Genomic DNA, 23824 nt, shown 5'->3' with positions numbered 1-23824 from the left:
CCACTAAAAGTTAAAGGGACAATACATGATTTTTTTTGCAATGTTTTTCAGTCTTTTTTTCCCCAACCAAAGTGATGATCCTTTAACCCTTTGAGTGTTGAATGTCCCAAACTCTTTGTCTTCTGTTTGTATTGCTGAAGGTGGTTGGTTCGTTGATCTAAATCAAAATACTTATTAAGAACCAGAAATGAGAGAGAAGGTAATTCTTTATAATAGCTTCACCATATTTTAAAATCCAACTAATTGAACGTTCGAATATAAAAAACAGAAGTTTTACAAATAAATTATTTAACGTCACTTTATGAAGCCTTGTTGGCTTTTGAAGGTGTAAATGTTGTAACTGGAACAGTTTTACAAGATGAGATGAGATTTAACAAATTAACAATTGAAAATGAAATGGGATTTTGACTTTAGAAACTTAAAAAAAAAGATTTTTCGTTCAATATATGCCTTTGACTTTTGATTAAATTATGAAAATTATAGAATACTAAGTCACTTTTAAGAACTTAAGAGATTTGAATCTGAATGATGAGATGATTCAAGAACAATTTATTCAACAGTTCATGTTTTCAACTGTTTTAATATAATCTGTCGAGAACTGTTTAAGTTGGAGTTAACACACAATAATGAACAAGCTGATGCATGAATGGAGGGAATAAAATATAAAGAATAGGAGAAGGTGATCAATATAACAGGATCCTTCCAAGTGCCAAACTTAAAGAGGGTTGTCACAATTATTGTCTTTGTTTCATAATAAGCATTTAAGCGTTAAGCATTTAAGAAGCATTTAGCGAAGAGACAAATAATAGGAACAGATAATGCAGATTAAAACAGGTCGCAGCAACTTAAACTGGGGATAAATAAGGGTCTTCGTGTTTTTCATTTTCAGTCACAGCTCAGGCTAGACGGACATTTCCAAACTCAAAGGGTTAAAAGCAATCTGTTGCTTTGATAAGGAAGCAGCTAGGACTGTGAACGCTCCACCAAGCAGAATCTAACCACCTAACAGCAAAGCAAACCCCCCACTGCGCCCCCTTCCCACACTAACCACTGAGGGCTCCTCGGACCAAACTCCAGCAGATTTCCTTTCCCTTCTCCATGGGACCTGCTGGCAGGAAATTCAGAGCCCTCAGTTCTAAACTTGTTATAAATAAACATATTAGCATTTGGATCTGGTCGCGACAATTTGGAAGAACTTGAAAAAAAGGTTGCGCATTCGAACAATAATAAAAAAAACTAAAATGAACATAAATCATTTCTAACCTGAACTAAACCAACCCCCTACCTCAGCCCCCCCGGCCCTTCCCTGTCTTCACCGTCACTGAAAGACTCAGAGGGTTAAAACCAAAAGCAAATTATTGACCACCAAATTGACCCCAGGAGACGGTAAGGTAAGATTAGAGATGAAAATGAACGTCCCTTTAACATTTATTGTTTTCACCATGCAACGTTTACTTCTGTGTTTACTGATGTGTTTATATCTGATTTTGCCGTCGTCTGGGATGTTTGTGTTTTTGTGCAAAAGCTCTGTGTCCTCAAAAAAATTGTGCTTTGCTGCACGTTTTGAAGCTGTTTATTATCTTGGATGCACTGTTGTCGAGGGTTAGGGTTTCCCATTACGTCCCAAAGGAAATTAAACATTTGAGCAACAACTCACGAGTTACATTTAAAGTCAGACTCCGCCACAAAACAAGGAAACACTAAACGTTGGTGATTTAGATGTTAGCATTGAAGCTAACAAGTAAATTGTGACATTTTTATTATTATTATTATTAAAAATGAGGGTTAGGAATTCTTCTAGAGGCAAAAGTATAAACTCAGATGTATTTCAGTTTTACCTTGATTGAGGAAACCCCAAACTTTGGGGTTAAAGTTTAAGTCTACCAGAAGGTTGTTAATGTAAACCTTGAAAAATAAATCCGGGGTATTTACTTCTGGTGAAGTATTGATTGAGAAAAGAGAAGTACTTGCAAAGCGATGGCTGGGTTTACATTTTTTGAAAACCTAGTTAAAAATGAGAGAAGAGGGTAAATTCTATATAGGACCTAATTAAAAATATTACGGTAATCAACCTTATTTTATATGCTTTGAATATTGATTTAATTGAAATTGTTGGATTTTTAGGGGGGTCTTCTCATCAACTCATCACTACAGAAATAACAGAAGAAGTGGAAAAGTTACCTCATTTATCTCGTATGTAATAAATACTGCTTCAATTTTACAAATATTTTACCAAATTTTTACCAAATTTGACATATTTGTCAAGACATTAAGATTAGATGTGTTACACAAAACAAACCTCAAAATTCCTTCTTGTATGTTGAGGTTTTTATCATTCGTTTTAACGCATCAATGCAGCACGATTTAATGACTCAGCGTTTAATTTCTCCCGAAAATGAGGTCATGGTTGCGAGAAAACAAATTCTGTGGACACAGGACTTATTGATCCAGGGAGGGTTTTTAATGCGGGTCTTCCCTCTCTGGTGAGTTCATTACCTGAATTCCTCAAAGGTTGTTTTATTTTTAACAAGGCACAACAACAAGCAGCCTCCTGGGTCTCTCTGGCCTCTGATGACTCAGCACTTGAGCAAACAAATGGTAGCAACACATCATGATACAAAGATATTTGTAACGTGCTAATGTACCCGTAAACTTCCAGCTAATGGACGTTTTATCGGTTAGCAATACACTAAATCAGTTTGCCCCGTCAAACAGCTCGATGAGGGTTTTCTTGACGACTCTTCTTCTTCTCACTCGATCCTCAGTGACTACTATAACAAGAAATCAATAAGGAGGAATGCATCTCACTCTCCAAGTGTCCCAACAACCTAATCCATGACATTACTTACTCAGTTTTTAGTCTTTTTTTTTTAATGACGAAAACCACAAAAACTGAGGTTAAGTTTACGTTTTCAAGAAGGTAGTCCATGGTTACCCTTAAAAAAGATGGATGAAGAAGATGTACGATTGATTAAGAAGAAAAGAAAAGTACTTTTAAAGATGACAGGGTTCATCCAAAGTACCCGTGAAACTCAAATAAAATGTCTTTCTAAGATGTCAGGGGAGTCTTTCGATTAGAAATCTCAATACCAATACAAGTCCCTTCAGCTCAATACCTGAACAATACCTTTTCCGACACGAATATTACAAGATACAATGTAACAGAAATATGTAGCTATATTAGTAAATATAAAGCAGACAGTGTGACAAAATTGCCAAACCAAACTTGAATGTCATTTTTTATAACCAAACATTTAAAGTGCAGTAAAAAAAAAAGACATTTTAAGTCATCGTTTTGATCAATATATTAAATCTGAGCTACAAAACGCCTTCTGGCACCAACTAGTTGCTAAACTAATGAATATAAAAAATGATTTTTCATGGACTCAATGAACTAAAAAGTCCCTAAAATGAATTGTTTCGTGATCAAAACACGGATACACGTGGACGCAGATATAAACATATCCCTGGATTCACCACTTTTACTCACGGCCATCTTGTAATATACATTTATGAATAATGTTTCCAGTGAAGCAATTCATTTCAATTCAATTTACATTTATTTAAAACGGTATCATAACGAAGCTATCTCAAGGCACTTTACAATTTAAGTAAGACTATAGTGGAGAGAAGAAAAAACAGATCAGGCAACTTAAAAATGAGTGAATCACAGCGTTGCAGTGGCGAGGAAAAACTACCTTTTCGAAGGCAGAAACCTCGAGCAGAACCAGACTCAGTGTTGACGGCCTCCTGCTTCGACTGGCTGGGAGGTGGATTTGGGGGGAGGATGGGTGGAGAAAAGAGTGAGGGAGATCCTGGATTCAACAGCAGATCACGTGTTTAACATATTTGTAACGACACTCAGCAAAAGACGAAGGATGTTTCATACTCAGTACTTCCAGTTTTCTGGATGTTGAGGGCGGGGCCGACTCTAGACCAAGAGAAATATGAGGACACTTGATCTCCGGGGCCTTATAAAAGACACCCCGACATGCATGTTAAAGTTGAGACGCTTTCTCCTCTGGTATTAGCTCCCCGAATCCCTTTTTCAAAAGCAATCAAGTCCTCTCGCTGGGTATGGGACCTGAGCCCACTGGGTCAGGCATCAGTGTAGATGAGCTATTCATGATCCCAGTCTAATTTCACACGTTCAGACCACCCTGAATGAAGAGGCAATCTGTCTTTAAGCTCACCTTTATTACGATAAAAGTGGCCCAAAATGATTCGAGTTGAATGCGGCTGTTGGAAAAAGGAGCCGTTATAAAAAGATACCCCAGATATTCTCCACGGCTAACCAGCGTGCAATCTTTCCCTCGACAGTATCACTTGTTTAAGATCTACCCGTGATCAGAGATAGAGGCCCCGTCTGATTAAATCCAATCTCCTATCTCTATAGTCCTGCAGATTCATCTCCGTGTCGTGGAGGACCTCGGGGCGCTCCGGGCTGCCTCAGCAGGCGTCATTCTTAACTTCATGCTGCGTTTGGTCCTTCATCTCCATTGTCAAACACGATTAATTCCTACTGTCTTTCCACAAACTTGCCCAACTTCTGAGGAGCAAAAAGCCCTTAATTACCAAAGGGAGACTCGCACTTTAGAGATAAGTTGGGAACAACTTGATAATCGACTCTGTCAGCATCCCGAGCCCGCCCCAGTCGTGTTCCCAACCTCGCTACACTTTATTTTTTACGACAAAAAAGATGAGAGATAATAGGACACGCTTTTTTTTTAGTCTCTTCTTTTAGGTGAGTCCAGGGACTAAAAGTTTTCAAAATGTCTGCTCTGCCTCATGAGAGTAAAGGTCATGACTGGACGGCAGTAATTGAGTTTGTGAGAAAAAGAAAAGTGGCAGCTGTCTTCATCTCTTTCTTGACAAGAAGTAGACGTCTGGGACTGAAGTGGTTCTGCTACAAAACAGGCTGTGTATGGCTTTACCCCCAAAATGTTTCTTTTAAACAACACCTTAAATTTTTTAGATTAGATAGACTTTAGTAATCCCTCTGGACATCTCCTGCGGGAAATATCGGTTACCAGTACCGATAGTTTCATGAAAACAAGAACTGGAACAAAGTGCAAAATAAAAGTACAAAGTGCTAGGGATGACAAAGTGCAAATATAAAGAACATAGATCAATAGAAATAACAAAGAAAATGATAGAAATAATAGAATAACATCTGCTCCTGCCCCCAAACTCAGAGTTGTAAAGTCTAATAGCACGAGGAATAAATGAGGTCCTGAGTCTATCAGGGAATCATTGATAGTTTTGATAGTTTATATTGAAAAAGACACATATAGTACAATATAGGTTCAACAGAACTTTAACACACACATATTAATTGATTAAATTCAAAGATCATTTAGTGTCCTTAAGGCCGGATGGACTGAAGATCCACCTAAAGACGCTCAAATAACTAGTTTAAGTGGTGAAGTTAATGCTATAAGATAAAAACTTACTTCCCAAAGGACCCAAAAACAAACTCCAGGATCTTTCTGGGCACAACATTTAACCCTGCATTTGGTGATGTGTTGAAATGCCACAGGTCAGTGCTCGGTTGTTTGTGAGCTCTGAAGCCTCCTTGCAAACTCAGTTCAGAGGAAACATTTCAGTCCTGAGCTCTTACCCACCATATGGCGTCTCTCCTCTTTGAGATAACAGGGGGAGGTTGAGGGAGGCGTAATGACAGCAGTGGCGGGGGAAAGATGAGGCAGCTCTCCAGCTGCACTTCTTTTCATATCCTCTCCACTGGGGACGGGTACATTTAGATCCTCCTCTCACCTCGCCATACCCACACTCTAATCTCCATCCAACAATCACATCGTCCAGGTGAGTACTTCCCAGCGACGGGTGAGCCAGGCGGCAGCAAAGTTTTTCGAGCTCCTCCACACTTTGTTTCTCCACCTACAGCCCGGACGTACAGCCTTCACCTCGCAGCCTACAATCTGTGCATTAGCAAGCCGAGCGTGCCCTCGCCGCATCCCACTCCACGGCTTTTGCTGGCTCCGGCTTGTAATTACTGACCACTGCTCATCGGAGACCTTTCTTGCTGCGTTTAGAAAAAGCTTCAGGTGGGGGGGATTGTTTCACAGCTGCAGTGTAAAGCTGCAACTCCGCAGGACCTTTGTTTCCACAGCCAGTCTGGCTGTAACTTTGAGTCGCACTCAGTTTTCACATGAAACTAGAGACTTGCTCATTAGATTTTTGCCTTTTTGAGTCACTCGCGTATCATTTTAATTAATCTTGTTTGTCTGACTCGGCAAGTCATTCCCATATTCTCTATGGTACTTGCTGTAATACCATCATTCCCCTGCTATAAATAATGAACCCTAGTTTCTGGGTTAGAGAGACGTTTCATTCAAGACATATTATTCGCCAAATGGAGCCGAAATGATAGACACTCATTGTTATTCAAGTATTATTCTATTGTATTTTATTATTTATTGTACTTTGTTTGATCTAATGTAAAAGCCCTCTTTATTTATCTATATTTAATATTGACTTGACAGGCAATATATACTTACAAAAACAAAAGCCTGTCAGTCATATATAGAGTTTAAATATTAATATATAATACAAATGAATATAAAATTGCCAGTTTCTACATGATCTGTCTGATTCATTTTGCCCCTGAGCCACACTTTTCCCATGTCTGCACTAAAACAATATTTAAATGTATTTATACGTGTCTGTGAAGAACTAATACCTGTTTTACAAGTTGCTATCGAGACAGGTCTTCAACAATTTATTTATAACAATTTTTCATTTTTATAACAATGAAAAACACATGCATAATGAACATGATTAAAATAACACAAATTAAAGTGTAAAAAATCTAAATAAAGTGGCTACACCAATAAAGTATAAACATATTCTATGCACTTTTTTATCATAACCAAAAAAGGGGAAGTTTTTGTTTCTGTCGCCATCTACTGTAGACTTACCTTTCTTTTTTATAAATCGCAGTCTTTGTTTTTGGAAATTTCCTTATATTAAATAGCAATGTCCTTTTAAATATAATAAAAAAAACAAAAACTCTCAACACTACTTCAAAAGACAAACGTAGAAATTCTACCGCTATTGTTATCGTACACACCAAAGTTACACCTAAGAGACACGAGTGTAGCATTTTTAAAATGAGATTTCAAGAAAATCACCACTGAAATTTCCATAAAATAGTTTAGCTTGATGCTAATTATAATACTATAATTACTAATGTGTAGTTAAAGGGATAGTTCACCCCAAACCTAAATAGTCTTTGTAGCATTTTAGCCTTTTAGCTTCTGTTACGAACAAGCTTAAAATATAGACGTCTTTAAATGTTTTCTGAATAATTTTTCAATACAAGAGGGGACGTTACAGACGAGCAGTATGGAGGTATATGGATGTTTTTAAGTGTCTTTTCGGACAAAGATGAAGACGAAGACAACTGAGCTCCAGTCCCTACATTAAATGAAACATACATTTAAGCCTTTAATTCCTAAAAACATTAAAAAAATACATCCCAACCCTTAGTCAACACGAGGGTGAGTAGAAAATGAGTAAAATTTGAATTTTTGGTGAACTATCAGTTTAAGAGTAGAAAGCTAGCAAGATAAATTTTGTTCAGCCGTTTAATCTGTTAACATCACTACAGTAAGGAGCTATCAATCGTGCGTATTAATGCTAGTGGAGTAGTACTTATTCACTATTTATATTCATAGAAATGGACATTATTAGCTTCTATGCTAATTGTCTAAATGCCAGTCGTACCCTGAAACATCAGAGACGGTAACTTAGCATTCTAAGGCACCTTTCAAACTAGATCATGTTGTGTTTGCAAACCCTGCGATCATCCTCCGACAGTGTCCACATCTTATCCGTTCCAGAAAAAAAAGAACTTCCAAGCCGTTAAATCAAACGTCCAACCCGTCATCTTCCCTCAACCTGTCGTTGACTTCACCTTTATGAAGCTCCTTTAGCGCCGCTCTATATGTGTGCGACTCGGAACCTTGATCTCCTCGCCTTCTAATTCCGTCAGCCTCAATTGCATTTAAATCCATATTCTGCGTTCTCACAACGTCCACTGAGGAATACGCTCAGTTCCACGTGCCCTTGAAATGCGCTAAAACAAGGCTGGGTAAAAATAGGTTTGAATAACATATGCATGTGCGGTAAAACACGCTTAAAGAAAAGACACACTTTAGTTTGAAATAAGGTCTTTAAAGTACATTTTTCTCATTTTAAAAGTTTGCCGTTTCAGGGTTAGAACTGGAGGATAAACCTTCGCTCAAGCCAGCAGCTGTGCATTCAGTGCTTCTTAAACCGGGTATCAGAGTAAAAGAAAGCTGCCGCGATGATTTCTAGACATATTATCATCCACAATCACGGCCGCCTCTCGGTCGGATCACCCCGAGGGGCTTAGCGGCTGATAGCCTCGCAGGCATCACGGAGGGAAAAGAAGCATCTGACTTCGATTTCCAAGCCGAATCATTGTGGTAATGACCCCTGCATGTCACAGTATCTTGCAGCTGCTGGAAAGTGGTTATTTTTAAATTTCTAATGCAGGGAGGTGCACGGTATCCTGCCTCCAAGGACAGGAAATCAAATTGAAGGCACAAAAAGGATCGGACTCTTTATCCCCCCCTGCGCCATGTTTTATCCTTTTTTTTCAAGATTTATGGCCTGATATTTTCGAAAAAATGTACGAAACTGTCTTCAGATATCTACAAATATTAGCTGAAGATTCATCCAGAAACTGACTCAGTTCCAAAAGAACATTGTCTCCTACGCAAATAAAACAACTCGTTCTTTGTTTAATTAATACATTCCTCACTAGTCAATTAATTTGATAGTTTGTAGCCAGAGTTGGGAAAGTCCACTTTCTATGTGAACTAGTTCAAAGTTAAATTCACCTATTTTAAAATTTAACTAATTCATTTCATACTTCATAGCTCCGAGAATAAACTAGTTCAAGTAAGTAAGTAAGTAGTGGTCATTTGTAAGGATCTTTCTAGACCAGGGTCACAAAGCGCTTAGACAATCAAAATCAATACACAGTTAAAAAATATACTTTAAAAGATCAAGACACATAAGACAAACAGAGGAGTCCCAGAAAATTAGGGAAAAGCACAAATTAAAGTGTCTTAAGATGTTTCTTAATGGAGTCAGTAGATCATCAAACACAGAGTGAGAGGAAAATCGTTCCAAAGCTGCGTAGGAAACAATGCATTAAATAAATATAGATAAAATGAGACAAATACAATGAAAGAAGTAAATCATAAGTTAAAGTTTTCATACAGTATATAATTATTCGATGAATAAAGATTTCTTCATCCAGACATCCAATTTTAAACCCTAATGATCCAGAGATAAGATCAGTAAATTTCTGTCTATTTAATTTGCAGTAATAGTGATGCGTTCGCCACAGGTGGCTGGTGTCGCCAGATTAAGACCTGATCACAGTGTGTTTTAGCAAGTTTCTCAGTAGAAATCTGGCTAAAGATGATCGACGAGAATGAGACGTTCACTGACACCAGAAAGAACGCGTTCATCCGCCAGTAATAAACCATGTTCAGTTCACGTTTGTCCAAAATATGAACTAGTTTATGAACTATCTTGCAATGAGATGGTTCAGGGGAAACACTAGTAACCATACGACTGAACACCTGAGAGGTAAAGACAGAGACGAGGACAGAGAGGATAAGAACATAGAAAATGACGGTGCTGAGTGAGGTTAACGGAAGAATAGAAGATCAAATGAACCGGTTTGAGAGAAGAATGTCAAAGATGGTGAGGAAGAAGGAACTATAGAGGGGGATCAGCTCTGGAAGAAGGATGAAAAGAAATGGATAAAACATTTTATTTTGTTGGATAGACCTAAAGAGTCTGATCCTGAATGACTGACAATGAAGCTTTGGCCAATAGCTGCTAATCAAAGCAACAACTAATGTTTTTTGGTAACTTCGATTTTAGCTAACATCGCTAACTTTTAGCGCTTAGATAATTTAACTTTATCAATATTGTGTGCAATTAAATTAAGATGAAGCAACATTCATAATACTCCCTGAAGATATTTGGATATTTTTTCCGGCTGGGAGTGAAATATTGATTCACAGATCAGTTAAAGGGGAGCCTTCAAATCAAAGCATCAAATTATTAGCAACATAGACGTAACTTAACGTTAAAAAAACGTGTAAAAAAAACCCAGCATACATTAAAACACATGCGACAAACTCTCTAAGTCATTTCATGTGGCCCGCAAGAGTGTTTGTTCACAATTCAATGTATATTAATGTTCATGTTGACACGGGGACCTATGAAGATGCCAGTGTTTAAGATAAGTTAAGGAATACGATTATCAATGTCAACAATTGCATAGAGACTTCCAGGACTGTAGCGATACAGTGTATTCGGTGCTATATATTCACAATCGGATATAGTCAGATCAGATACAATTCCATACATTATATTTCGTTACGCATCAGCTTTAAAAGATGCTGGAGTCGGCTGTATCCTCTCATCCACAGTTACAGGGATCTTGCAGGAATGAATTGCTCATTTATCTGTGAGGAACGGGACGACTATTCAACTACTACCAACACAAAAACGACAAACAAACACTGTGAATATTTCCATCGAATAGTAAATGAAATAACATTTAGCTATGTTAAATTTATAAATAAAACAAAGATTTGAAAAGCCACCCCCCCCAAAAAAAAAATGTAGTTATTTAAAATACGGTAAATAATCAATACTTTGCTCTTGAATATCAATAATGTACAAACATCAACTGCTAAGATGTTTTGTCCCCTTATATTTTTACACCACTGTATTAGAGCAAGTATTTACCTAATAAGAATACACCATAATGTTTCAGATGAATTGATTGATAAAAAATTAACATAACTAATCACACAGAAATATTAGTACCATCAGAAAAAATGGTCACATGACAGACATAAAGTTGTATCTGTACTTGTTTGAAAAGAGTTGATAATAAGTAAGATAGAAAGTAATTTATATTTATACAACTTAAACAATCAAAAAAATACTTAGAAAGATCAAGGTAACACAGAAAAAAACACAGATGTCCAAGAAAATCAGGGATAAGCCTGCACGAATAAGAAAGTCTTAAGATGTTTCTTGAAATATATTATAATAAATATATTCAAAATGAATTGTACGATTTTACTGTAGTTATGTATGATTTAAACTGTGCAATTTTATGTAATGTACAGATATACTGTAAATAAATTGAAATGAACAAAGACAAACAAATGTGTCCTGGTAGAAAAAGAGGAAAAATAAAATGGTTTTTATTATATTATAAAATGTTTTGCATAAGAGAGATGGACAAATATGTGGCTGCAGTACATCATAAATCATCAAGTGCCAAAGGGTCCTTGTGGCTCCTCGCATGAGTATGACCATTGAACACTGGGAAACAGATAATTTAGTCTGTGCTCACGGCCTCAAATGTCTGCTCTAATGAGCGACTTGGCTGCCTGCCACCCCCACCATCATGCCCACCATCTCCATCCCTCCTTAGTCTGAACGTCTGCCCATTAAATGACTATCAACATAAGAGCTATGTGGAGAGAGGTCTAGGCAGCGGGCCTCCAATCTCAGCAAATTGATCAAATAGACCTTCATCAATGTCTTCAACCCACGTTTTGCCTATGAGGATTTTCTTTTTTTTTTTGAAGCCGGCTTCCACTTGCATAAAGGTCAATCCTCTGACATACTTCATAAGTTATCTTCCACGCGGCCGGCCCCGGCAATAATAACCACTGATTGCGTGTGATGCTCCGGTGTTCTTTTTAGACGGTTTGGTCGCCTCACTTTCAGGCCCCGGACAAAATTGGCTCGAAAACCAACTGTCACTTTTGATTTGACCCTGAAGACCCCGATACAATAACTCAATCAGGATCAGTTAGAGTCGGGCCCTCAGCAGACAGCTGCAAAAACAAACACTGATTTCCCTTCATCTAGTCTAGAGGGCACCTTTCTTCTGTTATGCCTTCTCCGGGTCCGGTATCTGCTGTAGACTGTGCTGTCGAGCATCCAACCTTAAATTTCCAACTCAAGTGTTGATTTATGAGCTTCTGAAGTTAAACTTGGACCTCTATTGTATCATCAGAGTGTGTCTATTTGTACAAAACTCTCTTTCATTCAAATATTTACATTAGAAAATGAAAACACTTTGTTTTTCTGGAGATAAAATCTTGTTTACCAACAACTCATTGTTTTACTTGTACAAGTGAGAAAGAATAACACAGAGTTTACATATGACTGAATTCTTTCTGAAGCACAGAGCTTTTAGTTCGCTGTTATATCTTCAGCACAGTTTCAAAAGCCTTAAATGATCTTCTTCCAAAGTTCAAGGTCCAGGTTAGGGTTCACTACTTCAAATATCGTACCTGGAACAGAGACATATTTACTCCCACGTTTCTTTTACAAGCAAGAAAAAAAAAGAAATAAAATCAGTGAGTGATTAATATTATATATTGTTAAGAAAAATGGATGAACATTGTACATCATAACATAACATAATGCCATCTTACATTAATTCGGACAGGTAGGTTTGTTTTTCAACGAAAAAAATATCAAAAACTTGACATGAAGTGACAAAAGACGATCTAAAATATATATTTGAAAATTAAATAATTAAAGAACTTCGCGGGGCAGAGATAATGGGTCTTATAACTGCCGAAAGAAGCTCTAAAAGAAAATAATTTACTATTGTATCAAATATGGTATAACTAGTTGAAGATTTCACAGGAGATCTTCTGTTCTCCTTTGCGCTCCCTTACAATTTCTGAAAGAAGCCGAAACTCCAGAATTGATTTTTTTTTTTGTGGAGGTCTTTTGTCCTCCATTACTTCACCTGATCAAGTCGCCCCCAGATAAATTCTTCACTGAGAGCGTAGTAGTCTAGAACCTGGTTCAAAAAATATTCTGTCTGGTGTAAAAGAGATTCGGATCAGGCGGGTATAAGGCTGGGAATCGACCGAAAATGATCAATTCTATCCAAAAGAACACAAATCTTGAGCTACATTTTTCAGGTTTGGTAAATTTCAACTCCCATCTTTTTTCTTTGCAGAAAAACAAAAATAAGACTAAATTCCACTGCACAAAAAAACTTGCCAACAAGGGAAAAATTCACCTGATATTCACTACCATTGTGACTCATTTTCTTCTCCAGATAAATCCACACATCATTAAGTGTTGAACACAAGTACTGACACTTTTAAAAAGCCTGTTTTGATACATAGTACTACAGTAGCATTTTGGTCTGTTCCACAAAAGAACCGAAGTTCGATAGCCAGCTCAAGAAGTACGGACAGACTTATACATACTGTATATAAATGTGGCATCAACAATTCAGCTCTACTATTGTATACTAGCTGCAAAAACTAAGCAACAACAAGAACAATGAGTCAGAGAAGAAGCCAAACCAAAGATCTGATCAGCCCTTTTATTCTAATAAACATTGGAATTTTTTTTTAATGGAGCTGTTCCACCCACTGTTCCTAGCTTCATGATCATAAGCTGCTTGTCAATACGGGTTATACTCAAGACTGTGTGCCTGACTCGGGGTACGACTGTGGCACCAACACTCCTCCTGGATAAACTATCCTGTCCTCATGCATCATCGTCTGCTGCCGCCACCCAGAGCAAAGGCACTTGATATTTAGCAGCTTGCCGAAAACACAAATGATAAATGGACGCTCTTAACTTATTCAACGGGTCATGACCCCTGTACCGGAGGGCAACGGACCACAGGGGGCTGCTTGTTTGAAACGGGAGACCCTCTGGGTTTACAAGTGTTTGACGTAACGCACCAAGGACAATGAACCTCGACTCTTAAATGTCACTGTTGTTAAATTCTCTTTGTTTTTATTCATGTACTGTATTTTCAGGGGGGTTGTTTTTACCCCCAAATGTCCTCGAATGAAAGCTTGACTTTTGCAATGACTTTTATTCACCAGGATGTTAGTCATAACGTTAGACATAATGACATACAGACATAATGTTAGTACATTGTCGGCACCCTATAAACTGATATTAAAAAGTGATTTTATAGTTAATTTCTGCTTACTGATATGAAGTTCTACTGAATAATTTTATGGAACAAAAAACATAAAATAAATGTGCAGTTTTGCCAACACCAACTCGTGTTTCTCAAGTTACTTAATACAGTGGATATAAGAAAATGACACAGTAGGTGAAAGTTGGTAAATCTAAGTAACGGTAATCGTTAAAGTGCAATAAAACTGTATTCAATCTCATTTAAGGTTATCTTTTTATACAACAGCAGGGCAGCAAAACACATAAATTGGAATGTTTACTTGCACCAACTAGTGGGTAAACTGAGGAACTAAAGTTATGATCATGAACTACATGACTCGACGAAAGACATTCATTTTGGTTCAACTTGTCCCAATTAAAGTTTGAATTTCTCTTTTTCAACTCACCCTCCTGTCGACTAAGGGTTGGTTTATTTTTTTTAATTATCCTTTCCCAGTGTAGACAGTAGCTGCTCGCGATATTTACCCAGAGTACCTCCTGTCTTATAGGATGTTGGCTTAGCAGCGTTAGCTAAAAACAAGCTTAAAATACAGACTTGTTTGAGTTTTATCAGTACAATTCCTCACGTCGAGGTTTAAATCCAAGTGGGACGTTACAGACGAGCAGTATGGAGGTATTTGGCTGTTTTTAAGTTTCTTTTTGGACGAAGATGAAGATAAGGACAACTACGCTCCAGTAACTACATTAAAATGAACAAACATTTTTGTCTATAACTCTAAAAAGGAACAAATGGCTCTGAAAATAATCACAACCCTTAGTCGACATGAGTATGAGTAGAAAATGAGTGAAATTAAGAATTTTGGGTGAACTATTAGTTTTACTAGGTCAATAAAATTGCCGTCTCACTGATCGCCCAATCACAACCCTTGATGTCCTTAGTGCCAGGCAAACAAACATTTGACCGTCTTGTAAGGGTAATAAATCACATGGTTTATACTTCTTTGGTAATGCATATTATCCTGTTTATCCATTTAACATTAGAGCTATTCACCGGCAGCATTTAAAGTCAAGTAATTTACCTTTGAGTACCAAACAACAAAGCATGATTTGATTCACAGAACTAGAGAATAAATTCTGTCCTTGCCACAAAACAGTACCTAGTTCTAGGTTTTATTGTCCGGCTTCCTGCTTTTGCATTCCCAACATTTTGATTGACAGATTCCATTGAATCTAGAGATTAACATAAACTCAATCTGTCCAAGAATAGTTATCATGAGGTTTGCTGAAAGGTTAATAGTAAGGTAAGGTAAGGTAAAACTTTATTGGGGGTCAAATAAGATGTTAAGATATCATCCAATGCATTACATATGCAGCATGCGAAACACAAACACAAAGACTTTTGCAGCTGCTATTTTATAGTAAACAAATAATCTGGCTATAATTGGCTTCATTGAGCCACCAGCTGATGTTTCCTGCAGCACAATATAATCACAGTGATGATAATTACAGTTGAGCTCTTTATTCTAGTCACGCCGCCGAAATGAACTTACAAATGTGTCGACAATTCTAATGATTATTGTTGAAGATAATTAAAGACGCTAGTCTGAACCCTCTAAATGTACATCTTAGCGTTTTGCGGAGAGGGCGGAGGGAAGCTTCCTGTCTCGGATTTCAAAGGTCTTCAGACTGAATTATCTAGAGTTCACTCTTCTGATGCCCGCGTCGGTGTAGTGTTCCTCAAACAGAGTCTCTTCTTCCCTTATGTGGATTGATTATTCCATAAAAAAAACCTCTTTGACTCTTCCTTTCCTCACTCTAACTAATTACCTCATCAAGGCAGTATCTCTCGATAATGTGCTCCCCATCCATTAACGGTTCTTGCGGGGTGATAAGAGGTGGATGAAAGTTGCTTGTCTCAAAAACTGACATCAGCAAGACTGTACTGGGTGTACTTTCGAAAAAAAAAAAAGAAAGTACACCCAGAACCTGGTAACACATTTCTCATGGACCTTGGTTAAATACATGCCTCTGCCCTTTCTCCATATATCCATCCATCCCACGGAATGGTAATGACCGCAGAGAGGAACAACTCCTCCTGAATTAAACATTCTCTTCCAATCAGGCGGAGCGGGGCAGCATTTTTCCTGCTGGCAGAGGTACTTTATCATCAGGCAGCTCGAGTGCATTGGAGGTCAATGACTCGGGCGCAGTTTTGTTCTAATGTATTCCATCTACGGGCAAATGAGAAGCATTTCTACATGAACCTTCAGTCTTGGGGTCAACCCTAGACTGACCCAGCAATCAAGTGGTCCGTCAAGACTTAAAATAAGAATATGCCCAAAGGTACAACAGCTGCATGCCATGGTCCAGATTCCCAAATGTGTTACCGTGGTATTCCCATGTGGTATCACCAGACCATCTATCTTCACACCTGTGTGCAACCCCACCAAGATATAATAACTAATTTGTATTCTCTACCTCTTTCTTTCTCCATCCCTCCTCTCATATCATTCCTGCCACTTCCATTCATCACTGACGTTTTAGGTCGCCAGCTGACTATATTCAACAGCCAGGCGTTCATCAAAATCGGTGGTGGTGGAGAGAAGGGTCGCCATTTCCAAGGCCAGATCTCAGGCCTGTACTACAACGGTCTGCAGGTGCTCAAATTGGCGGCGGAAGGCGACCCGAATGTCCAGACCCAGGGCAACCTGCGGCTGGTCGGTGACGTGCCGTCTGTGCTCACCACGGACACGACCTCCACCACCCCGCTGGCTGACATGTCCACCACGATCATGGAGACAACCACGACCATGGCAACAACCACCACCCGCAAACAGCGCTCGCCCACCATAAGGGACAGTGTCACGCAGGTAAGCTTTTAGGACTTTTGTGTGTTGATGAGTAAACGGTATCCTTTGGGTTTTGGTCGCATGTCAAACCTCCCAGAAGAATCTGAAGAAAACATTAAATATTTTTAAAATATGTGCTACACTTTCTTTGGAACATCTTGGTAGTACAAAGAAAAACTAGAAAAACTTGAAAATCTTCTTGAAATCTACACCTTTCCTTTTGAATAACCTCTAGTTATGAATACCTTTTACCCATCATTCATTATTGTATTAATCGCCAATCTGTTGCTAATGTCTTCCTGTAGAAGAAGCCTAGATTTTCCTATGGTGACACAACTAAATTCACAACACTATTCATGTTTCTTGGCTGCCTTTAGAAGTATTTAACTTTTGGAGTGTTTCCTTAGGATTAGCCAAATTAAACCATAGTAAGTGCAAGTGTAAGTGTTGGATTAGTTACAATTGTCAATGTTTCATATCCTGCTCTTTTATTGTTATGCTGTTTTATTGATTATTTGTATTGCTAAGTACACAAGGGAATCCCTCAGGTTGTCACAGTTGATCAAATCAGATAATAAGTCTTTAATATTGAAATGTTAATTTATATTGAATCAAATAGAATAGGTTGATAGTACGTATACATTATAAAATCCTTAGTTTCCACTGTTGGGGAGACACTGTCAGTCTAATTTTAATAAACTTGAAAATTCAAAGGCACAATTGGTACTTTAAAACAATTTTTAACTAATAGAATTTGACAAATTCTTAGTTGTGTAAAACATTTCTTTAAAAAAAAGTTGTTGTATCCTGCAAACTGTGTACTATAGATGAAGCAACATATATGATGTACTTACTATATATGCACATTTAGAGTTTCTACCAGGATTTAATAAGCATTGCCACCATCATGTCTGTATTTTCATTAAACATTTAATGCAAATTAAGCCATTTACAAACAATCAAAGGATAGAGAATATGCTTCTTATTTAAAATAAAGAAGATAACATAAGAGTGAAAATTGCGTCTTCTGGAGAGAAACAAATGTTAGGCTACATTTCAGATCTCTTGGTTTTATGGGTTTTTAATAAATCTTGGAGATAAGATTATCCGGATTGCATTTTGAGCACAGTAGGCTTCGTTCAAAAATGTTGAAGTCTTTCTCTCCAAGATGCAGTAAGTCCCTTGTCATGCCTTCGTTCTGAACTTATTACTTTATAAAGTTGCTCTGAAATCTTGGCGAACGAGAAGTTACAAGAGTCCATTATGACATAATAATGGCTTCACTCCTCCTTCAGCCAGCTGTAATCACGCCTGCTTTGTAAATACAACAAGTACCTTGGAGGTGGAGACTTCCGGGATTGATGATGGTGGTGACAAACATCTATTTTTGACAAATCACAGCAGGGTGGGGAAACAATATTTTCTCACAGTGGGTCGAGCTTAAGATCATTTTCTAATGTCAATATATTTATAAAATAATAATAGTTTTGTTAACAGACACATACTGATGATACAATAGAGTCCAAGATTTATGCAAGACACATTTAAAAATAAATCACTAACTAGGTAAAAAATAATAGTATATAGTCTCCATAACCAGCATCTGAGGAGGAACAACCACTGCTGCCCCTAAATTGTAATAATTGGAAAAACAATAACATATTTCTTTGCAAACTACTATTAATAACATCAAATTATTTTTTAAACATCAAGCTATTTTATGATAGATACAAATCTGTGCAACTACATGTTCTGTGAAACATCATCCCTAAACATTTGACCCAGATTTGTCAAATATAAAAGTTGACTCCAAACTATCCAGACAAGCTTTCATTGCTGCTACACGTTCAACCCAAATACGTCTGTGAATGGTGAGCTGGGTCTTGTTAGCTGCTAGCCATGTTTGGATGTTCAAACGGCCTCCAGCCCGAGAGCAACATAAAAGCTTTACAGCTATTAGTCCAATCAACAGAGCCCAGTTTGATATCCTCTCGGAGGACAAGGCCGACTAAACCCCAGACACGCCGGAACGCTTGAAGTTCACAGAACATTCGCAGAGATCTACTAGAGCAGTAGGAGGGGAGTCACAACCCCAAGAAGCTAATCTCACTGCAGTCGCAGCACTGCAACATGATCCGCCATATTTCAAGCTGACCTTCTACATGCTAGCTGAAGGCTGCTTTCATCCTCGTGGTCTAAACATCTTCTATTATGGAGTCACGTTATTGATACCCGCTCGTCTCGTAAACATTCTTGACTCTCAGTCGTTACGATCCAATTACCGTTAACGTTGTGCATATAGAGCAGAGATGTTGTGGCGTCTCTATAATAATTGTGATGGATCCGAGGAGATGGAAGAGGCGTCTGTGATCACAGGGGTCGGTTAGCGGAATGAATGGAAGCTTAGCTACTCGTTTTTTAAATTCATGAAGTCAAACAATGTTTAGTTGAAATATGTGTAGAATGGTTCAATTACATCAAATCCTTGTTACACGTTTTGTTTTTAAGGACACCCTACCTTCGGAATAAAACAGACAAAAATGTTTGTTTATTTTAATGTAGCGACTGGAGCTCATTTGTCGTCGTCTTAATCTTCGACTTAAAAACATCCAAATACCTCCGAACTCCTCGTCTGTAACGTCCATCTTGGATTGAAACTTCAACAAGAGAAATTGTTCCGGAAAAAACTTAAACTTAAGCCTAAACTCTGTATATTTAGAGCTTGTTTTTTAGCGGACGTTGCTAGGCTATCGGCCTACATTGAAAGGAAGTTCTCAGGGTAAATATCGCAAGTGCTTCCAGTCTACTGTTTGTACAGGAAGCATTCACGATATTTACCTGAAGTACTTCCTGTGTGTGAGTGAAATTTGAATTTTGGGTAAACTATCACCAAAATGAACAATGTAATCTAGGGTTGGGTAACAATTGAAAATGTTTGTTACTGATACCAATAACAATATTGTTATTTAAAATCTCTCATCGTTCCTGAATGACACTTTATTTGATACTTATTTTTTATATAATCAATTCTAACAATTTAACTGTACATTGTACAAATTTTGACTTTAATGTTTCACTTCTGGTTAATTTTCACTCGGTTTTCTTTCAGAAAAAAACAATAATAATTACAGAAAATTGGTAATATAGGTCGGATTTGATAAACATAAAGGTAGTTTTTCTAATGTTAATTCTAATGTTCTACTACAAAAGGTAAAGTGTTCTTTTCTTGTCAGTGCCAGAAAAGAACCAGAGTTTCGTATGCAGCACCATTTACATCAGTCATCATCAAATGCTATTTTTCAAATTCTATTTTTTATATATAATAAAAAAAATGACGGTGAGATGCAAAGTTACAATCGTCAGAGAAATAACACATGATGGATTTATTGAAAATAAGTTCTTGCCCATACATGGTTATTTAAAAATGAGAACACAGGTTTTGTTTAAAAAAAATCACTGATAAAATAAACTTCAAGCTTTATTTCTTCAGGTTGTTGTAAGTGAGAGATTTTTCCGTGGTTTCGTATTTCTTTACCTTCTGGTTAAACATGGAATCAATAAAACTCCACTCACTCACACCCTCTCCACCCGGTCCAATATCACGTCTCAGGATCCAGACTGCTCGGCCCGAACAGTCTCCTGTGTGCAGAACACTGGCTTCCTGGGTTGTATCGCGCTGCGTGGATTTGGCAGCTCCAGACAGTTAGATTTGACGAATCGTCTGGATCCATTTTACGATTATAAAAGACTCTCAGGTTGCTTTACTGTGTGACATGTATATTCATCCATAGAACCACAGTCTTACCTTAAGACTGACTTTGATAGTTAGGGATGTATTTTTTCTGAGATCTCCTGAAAACAGTTTAACGTAATAGTTCACATAAAATTCAAACATCACTCTTTGTTCTACTCACCCTCATTTTAACTAAGGGTTGGGATTATTTTATTAATCTGTTCCTTTTTAGAGTTATAGACAAAAATGATTGTTCATTTTAATGTAGCGACTGGAGCTCAGTTGTCTTCATATTCGTCCAAAAAGACACTTAAAAACCTCCAAATACCTCCATACTGCTCGTCTTAAACGTCCCTCTTGAATTGAATCTACATGAGAACAATTGTTTCGGATATTTTTTTAACAACTCTATATAATACAATCGTTTTTGAAAGAGATTTAAAGAATAACAAGCGGTATGAACAGGAGGTACTTCTGGAAAGTATCGGAAATGCTTCCAGTGTAGACTGAATGTGCTTTGGTTTTGAGTAGCCAAAAATGTTGGTTTCTAATGAGGATAATGTTGAGATTATTGATCACGAAGAAACTTAAATGAAACATACTGGCCTTGTTTTAGCAGTTTGTTAAGCAGGGAAACTTGCTAAGCAGCAGTAAGAGTAGACAAATGAATGTAAATATTTTCATATTCATGAATTTATGAATGTGTTCCTTCAATTATAGTTTTCATATGTTATTTTGGATTAAATTGTGTGATTCAGATTAAGAGCACAGTCATTTCTGGACTATAAACCACTACTTATAGTCGAGTGGTTTGAACCCAGCAAATATGGTGGTGGAAATGAACTTAAAACTGAATTTAAATCAAGGTCAAAAAAGAAGCAGAAAAAGATAGTCCAGTTTTGTTTCTTACAGTCTTCATGGAAAAACACGGCGAAAAGCTGATCACAAGGTAAAGGCATAGGTATGACCTTCAACGTTTACTATTGTTGCTGCAAATAAAGTTGGCATCAATTAATTGATCGTGAAATGTTGGAGACGGCAGCGTAAAGCACAATGCAAAAAAAAAGGGGGAAAAAAAGCTTTTAAAATAATATAAAAACGGAGAGCTTAATCTTGACAGTGATTGTTGTGGTAGGCCGGTTTCTGAGACTATTTTTTACATGCGTTTTACTTCCATGTTTTATTAAAATATATACAGTATATTTAAACATTTATTGAATATGTATTTATTTTCAGGTGTGCTGTACGATCAGGGAATTGTGGGAATAGTTTTGCCCGTTTTTGCTGTTGAGATAAACAACCTCCACCCAAACTTTGGTCTTCTTGAGGACCAGGAAGTGCATCAGTGCAGTTTTTAATTTGACAAACTTTCGGCTCAAAGTTGAGAAAAGTTTTAAAGTATAAAATGGTGTGTGAGGCAAAATTCTAGACATCGGATGTTAATCTCTGCCCGAGGCTCACAGTTATTCAGAACACAATAGAGAGCTACAAATAACGGCGGCAGGTCGATCGGTAAATGAAATGCAGTTATATAGATACAGGTCGAGCCTTTGGTTCTGAATTATTCATTGTACTGACAGGACGGAAAAGCAAATGAATCAAATCTGCCCACGTGAAAATGAGAAAGTTTTCGTCTTGTTGATTTCTGTTTCACGCTGATAATACAGGCGACATAAGAGAATATAAAGTGACAAAATGCTTTAGAGGAAAATTGGGGAGATAGATTGATTTGGAACATTTAGAAGTTGGTTACTCAAAGATGGATTTTCTTTACTCAAGAGTCCTGTTTAAACAGAAGCGTTTGCACCAGCCCTGGTTACATATGCAGTATGTTATTACTACACTATACTCACAGACACACACAGGAAAATGTAGAGATGCAAATGAAGGAAAGAGAAAGGGAGCATGGAGTCGTGCAAAGAATACATGATCCAGAATAACAAGAACTTGATTTTGAACATACAACCATCTTTTCCAACAGTTATTGAAATAATATTATTGTGCATTAAATGTCAACTCATGTGAACTCTCCTGACTCACATGTTGTAAAAGTCTTTCTCTCTAAGATGCAGTAAGTACCTCATCATGAACATGTTTTCAACTTATTACTGTTTAAAGTTCTCCCCGTCTGAAATCTGGGCGAACGAGAGGTTACGAGAGCTGAGTCCCTTATGACGTAATAATGACTTCCCCCCTCCTCCAGCCAGCTGTAGCTACGCCCCACTTTGTTTAAACAACGAGTCTCTTTGAGGTGGAGACTTCCAGGGTTGATGACGCGCGGTGACAAATTTCCATGTTTGTCTGAAGTGTTTTCAGTGGGCGGGGCTTAATATCATTTTCAAATGTCAATATTTCAATGTAGAGTTTTACAGACACACACTTATGATACAATAGAGTCACACATCTATTTAAGACACACTTAAATCAACACATTTGTTTCCCTTTAAGTGTAATTCAGTATGCAGTGTGTGTGTGTGTGTGTCTGCGGCTGGTAAACGACACGTCAGTTCAGTGATAATACAAATCAAGTGAGTCATTGAAACTATGAAGCGTATCCCAGTCATGTTGAAGAAAAGGATCTTCCTCATCCAGTCCCAGAGTGGATTAAGTGACGTCTATTAACAATAACTGCCACTTTACATTTCATTCTTAAACCTTGAAACAGAGAATCTTGTCTCTGTCTCACATTTCTTTCAGTCGTAGTGATCTAATACATTAGCTTTAATACATTATCTTTTCTTTTTGCCGAACAACATCCGAGCTTGATGAGGAAATGAAACTTGAATTTACGGTTCATTCCAAATGTTGGGCTCCCTGCTGTGATGCAGCTTTGATCCTATTGGAATAACACGCTTTGATGCTTAGAATAAGAAGATAGACATTCTTACATGTGGTTGGATTTATAGAAGGTTCTTTTTCTTTGCCGTCAAATTGTCTACTTCTGACCCACATTTGCTTTAAGGTTGTTTTAAAGAGAAAAGAAAAACCTCTCAGGCCGTGGCCTAGCTTTCACCGTCTGTGCAGACAACCCACCAAAAATATTGTCAGTCTAGATTTCTCTTCATGATTTTTATGTTAGATGGATGAGGAAAGGATTTCCAGGTGCAACAGGATGAACAAAAAAAACTTTAGTTTTCGATCTCACCATCACACAAAGTGCAAGATTAAAATTAACCACTTGGAAAGGAATAAGAAAAGGAAGGGGGACCATTAGAACGCCACTGAAAAACATTTT

The 23824-nt window shown here is 37.5% G+C and overlaps 1 protein-coding gene across 8 annotated transcripts in view; it reads left to right on the top strand.

Moving 5' to 3' along the window:
* The window catches only part of nrxn2b (neurexin 2b), a 736064-nt gene that overhangs the window by 694969 nt on the left and 17271 nt on the right, over positions 1 to 23824 (top strand). For all 8 annotated transcript variants that reach the window (XM_087788643.1, XM_087788642.1, XM_087788639.1 and 5 more), the window contains one exon: positions 16552 to 16877. In XM_087788643.1, coding sequence (XP_087644769.1) covers positions 16552 to 16877 — 326 coding nt within the window. The remainder of the gene's footprint in view (positions 1 to 16551; positions 16878 to 23824) is intronic.

The sequence above is a fragment of the Callionymus lyra genome, chromosome 4, assembly GCF_982586985.1.
Source record: "Callionymus lyra chromosome 4, fCalLyr1.hap1.1, whole genome shotgun sequence".
NCBI classification, from domain to species: domain Eukaryota; kingdom Metazoa; phylum Chordata; class Actinopteri; order Syngnathiformes; family Callionymidae; genus Callionymus; species Callionymus lyra.
Note: the sequence above shows the minus strand (reverse complement) of the source record. Positions and strands in the feature narration are given on the sequence as shown.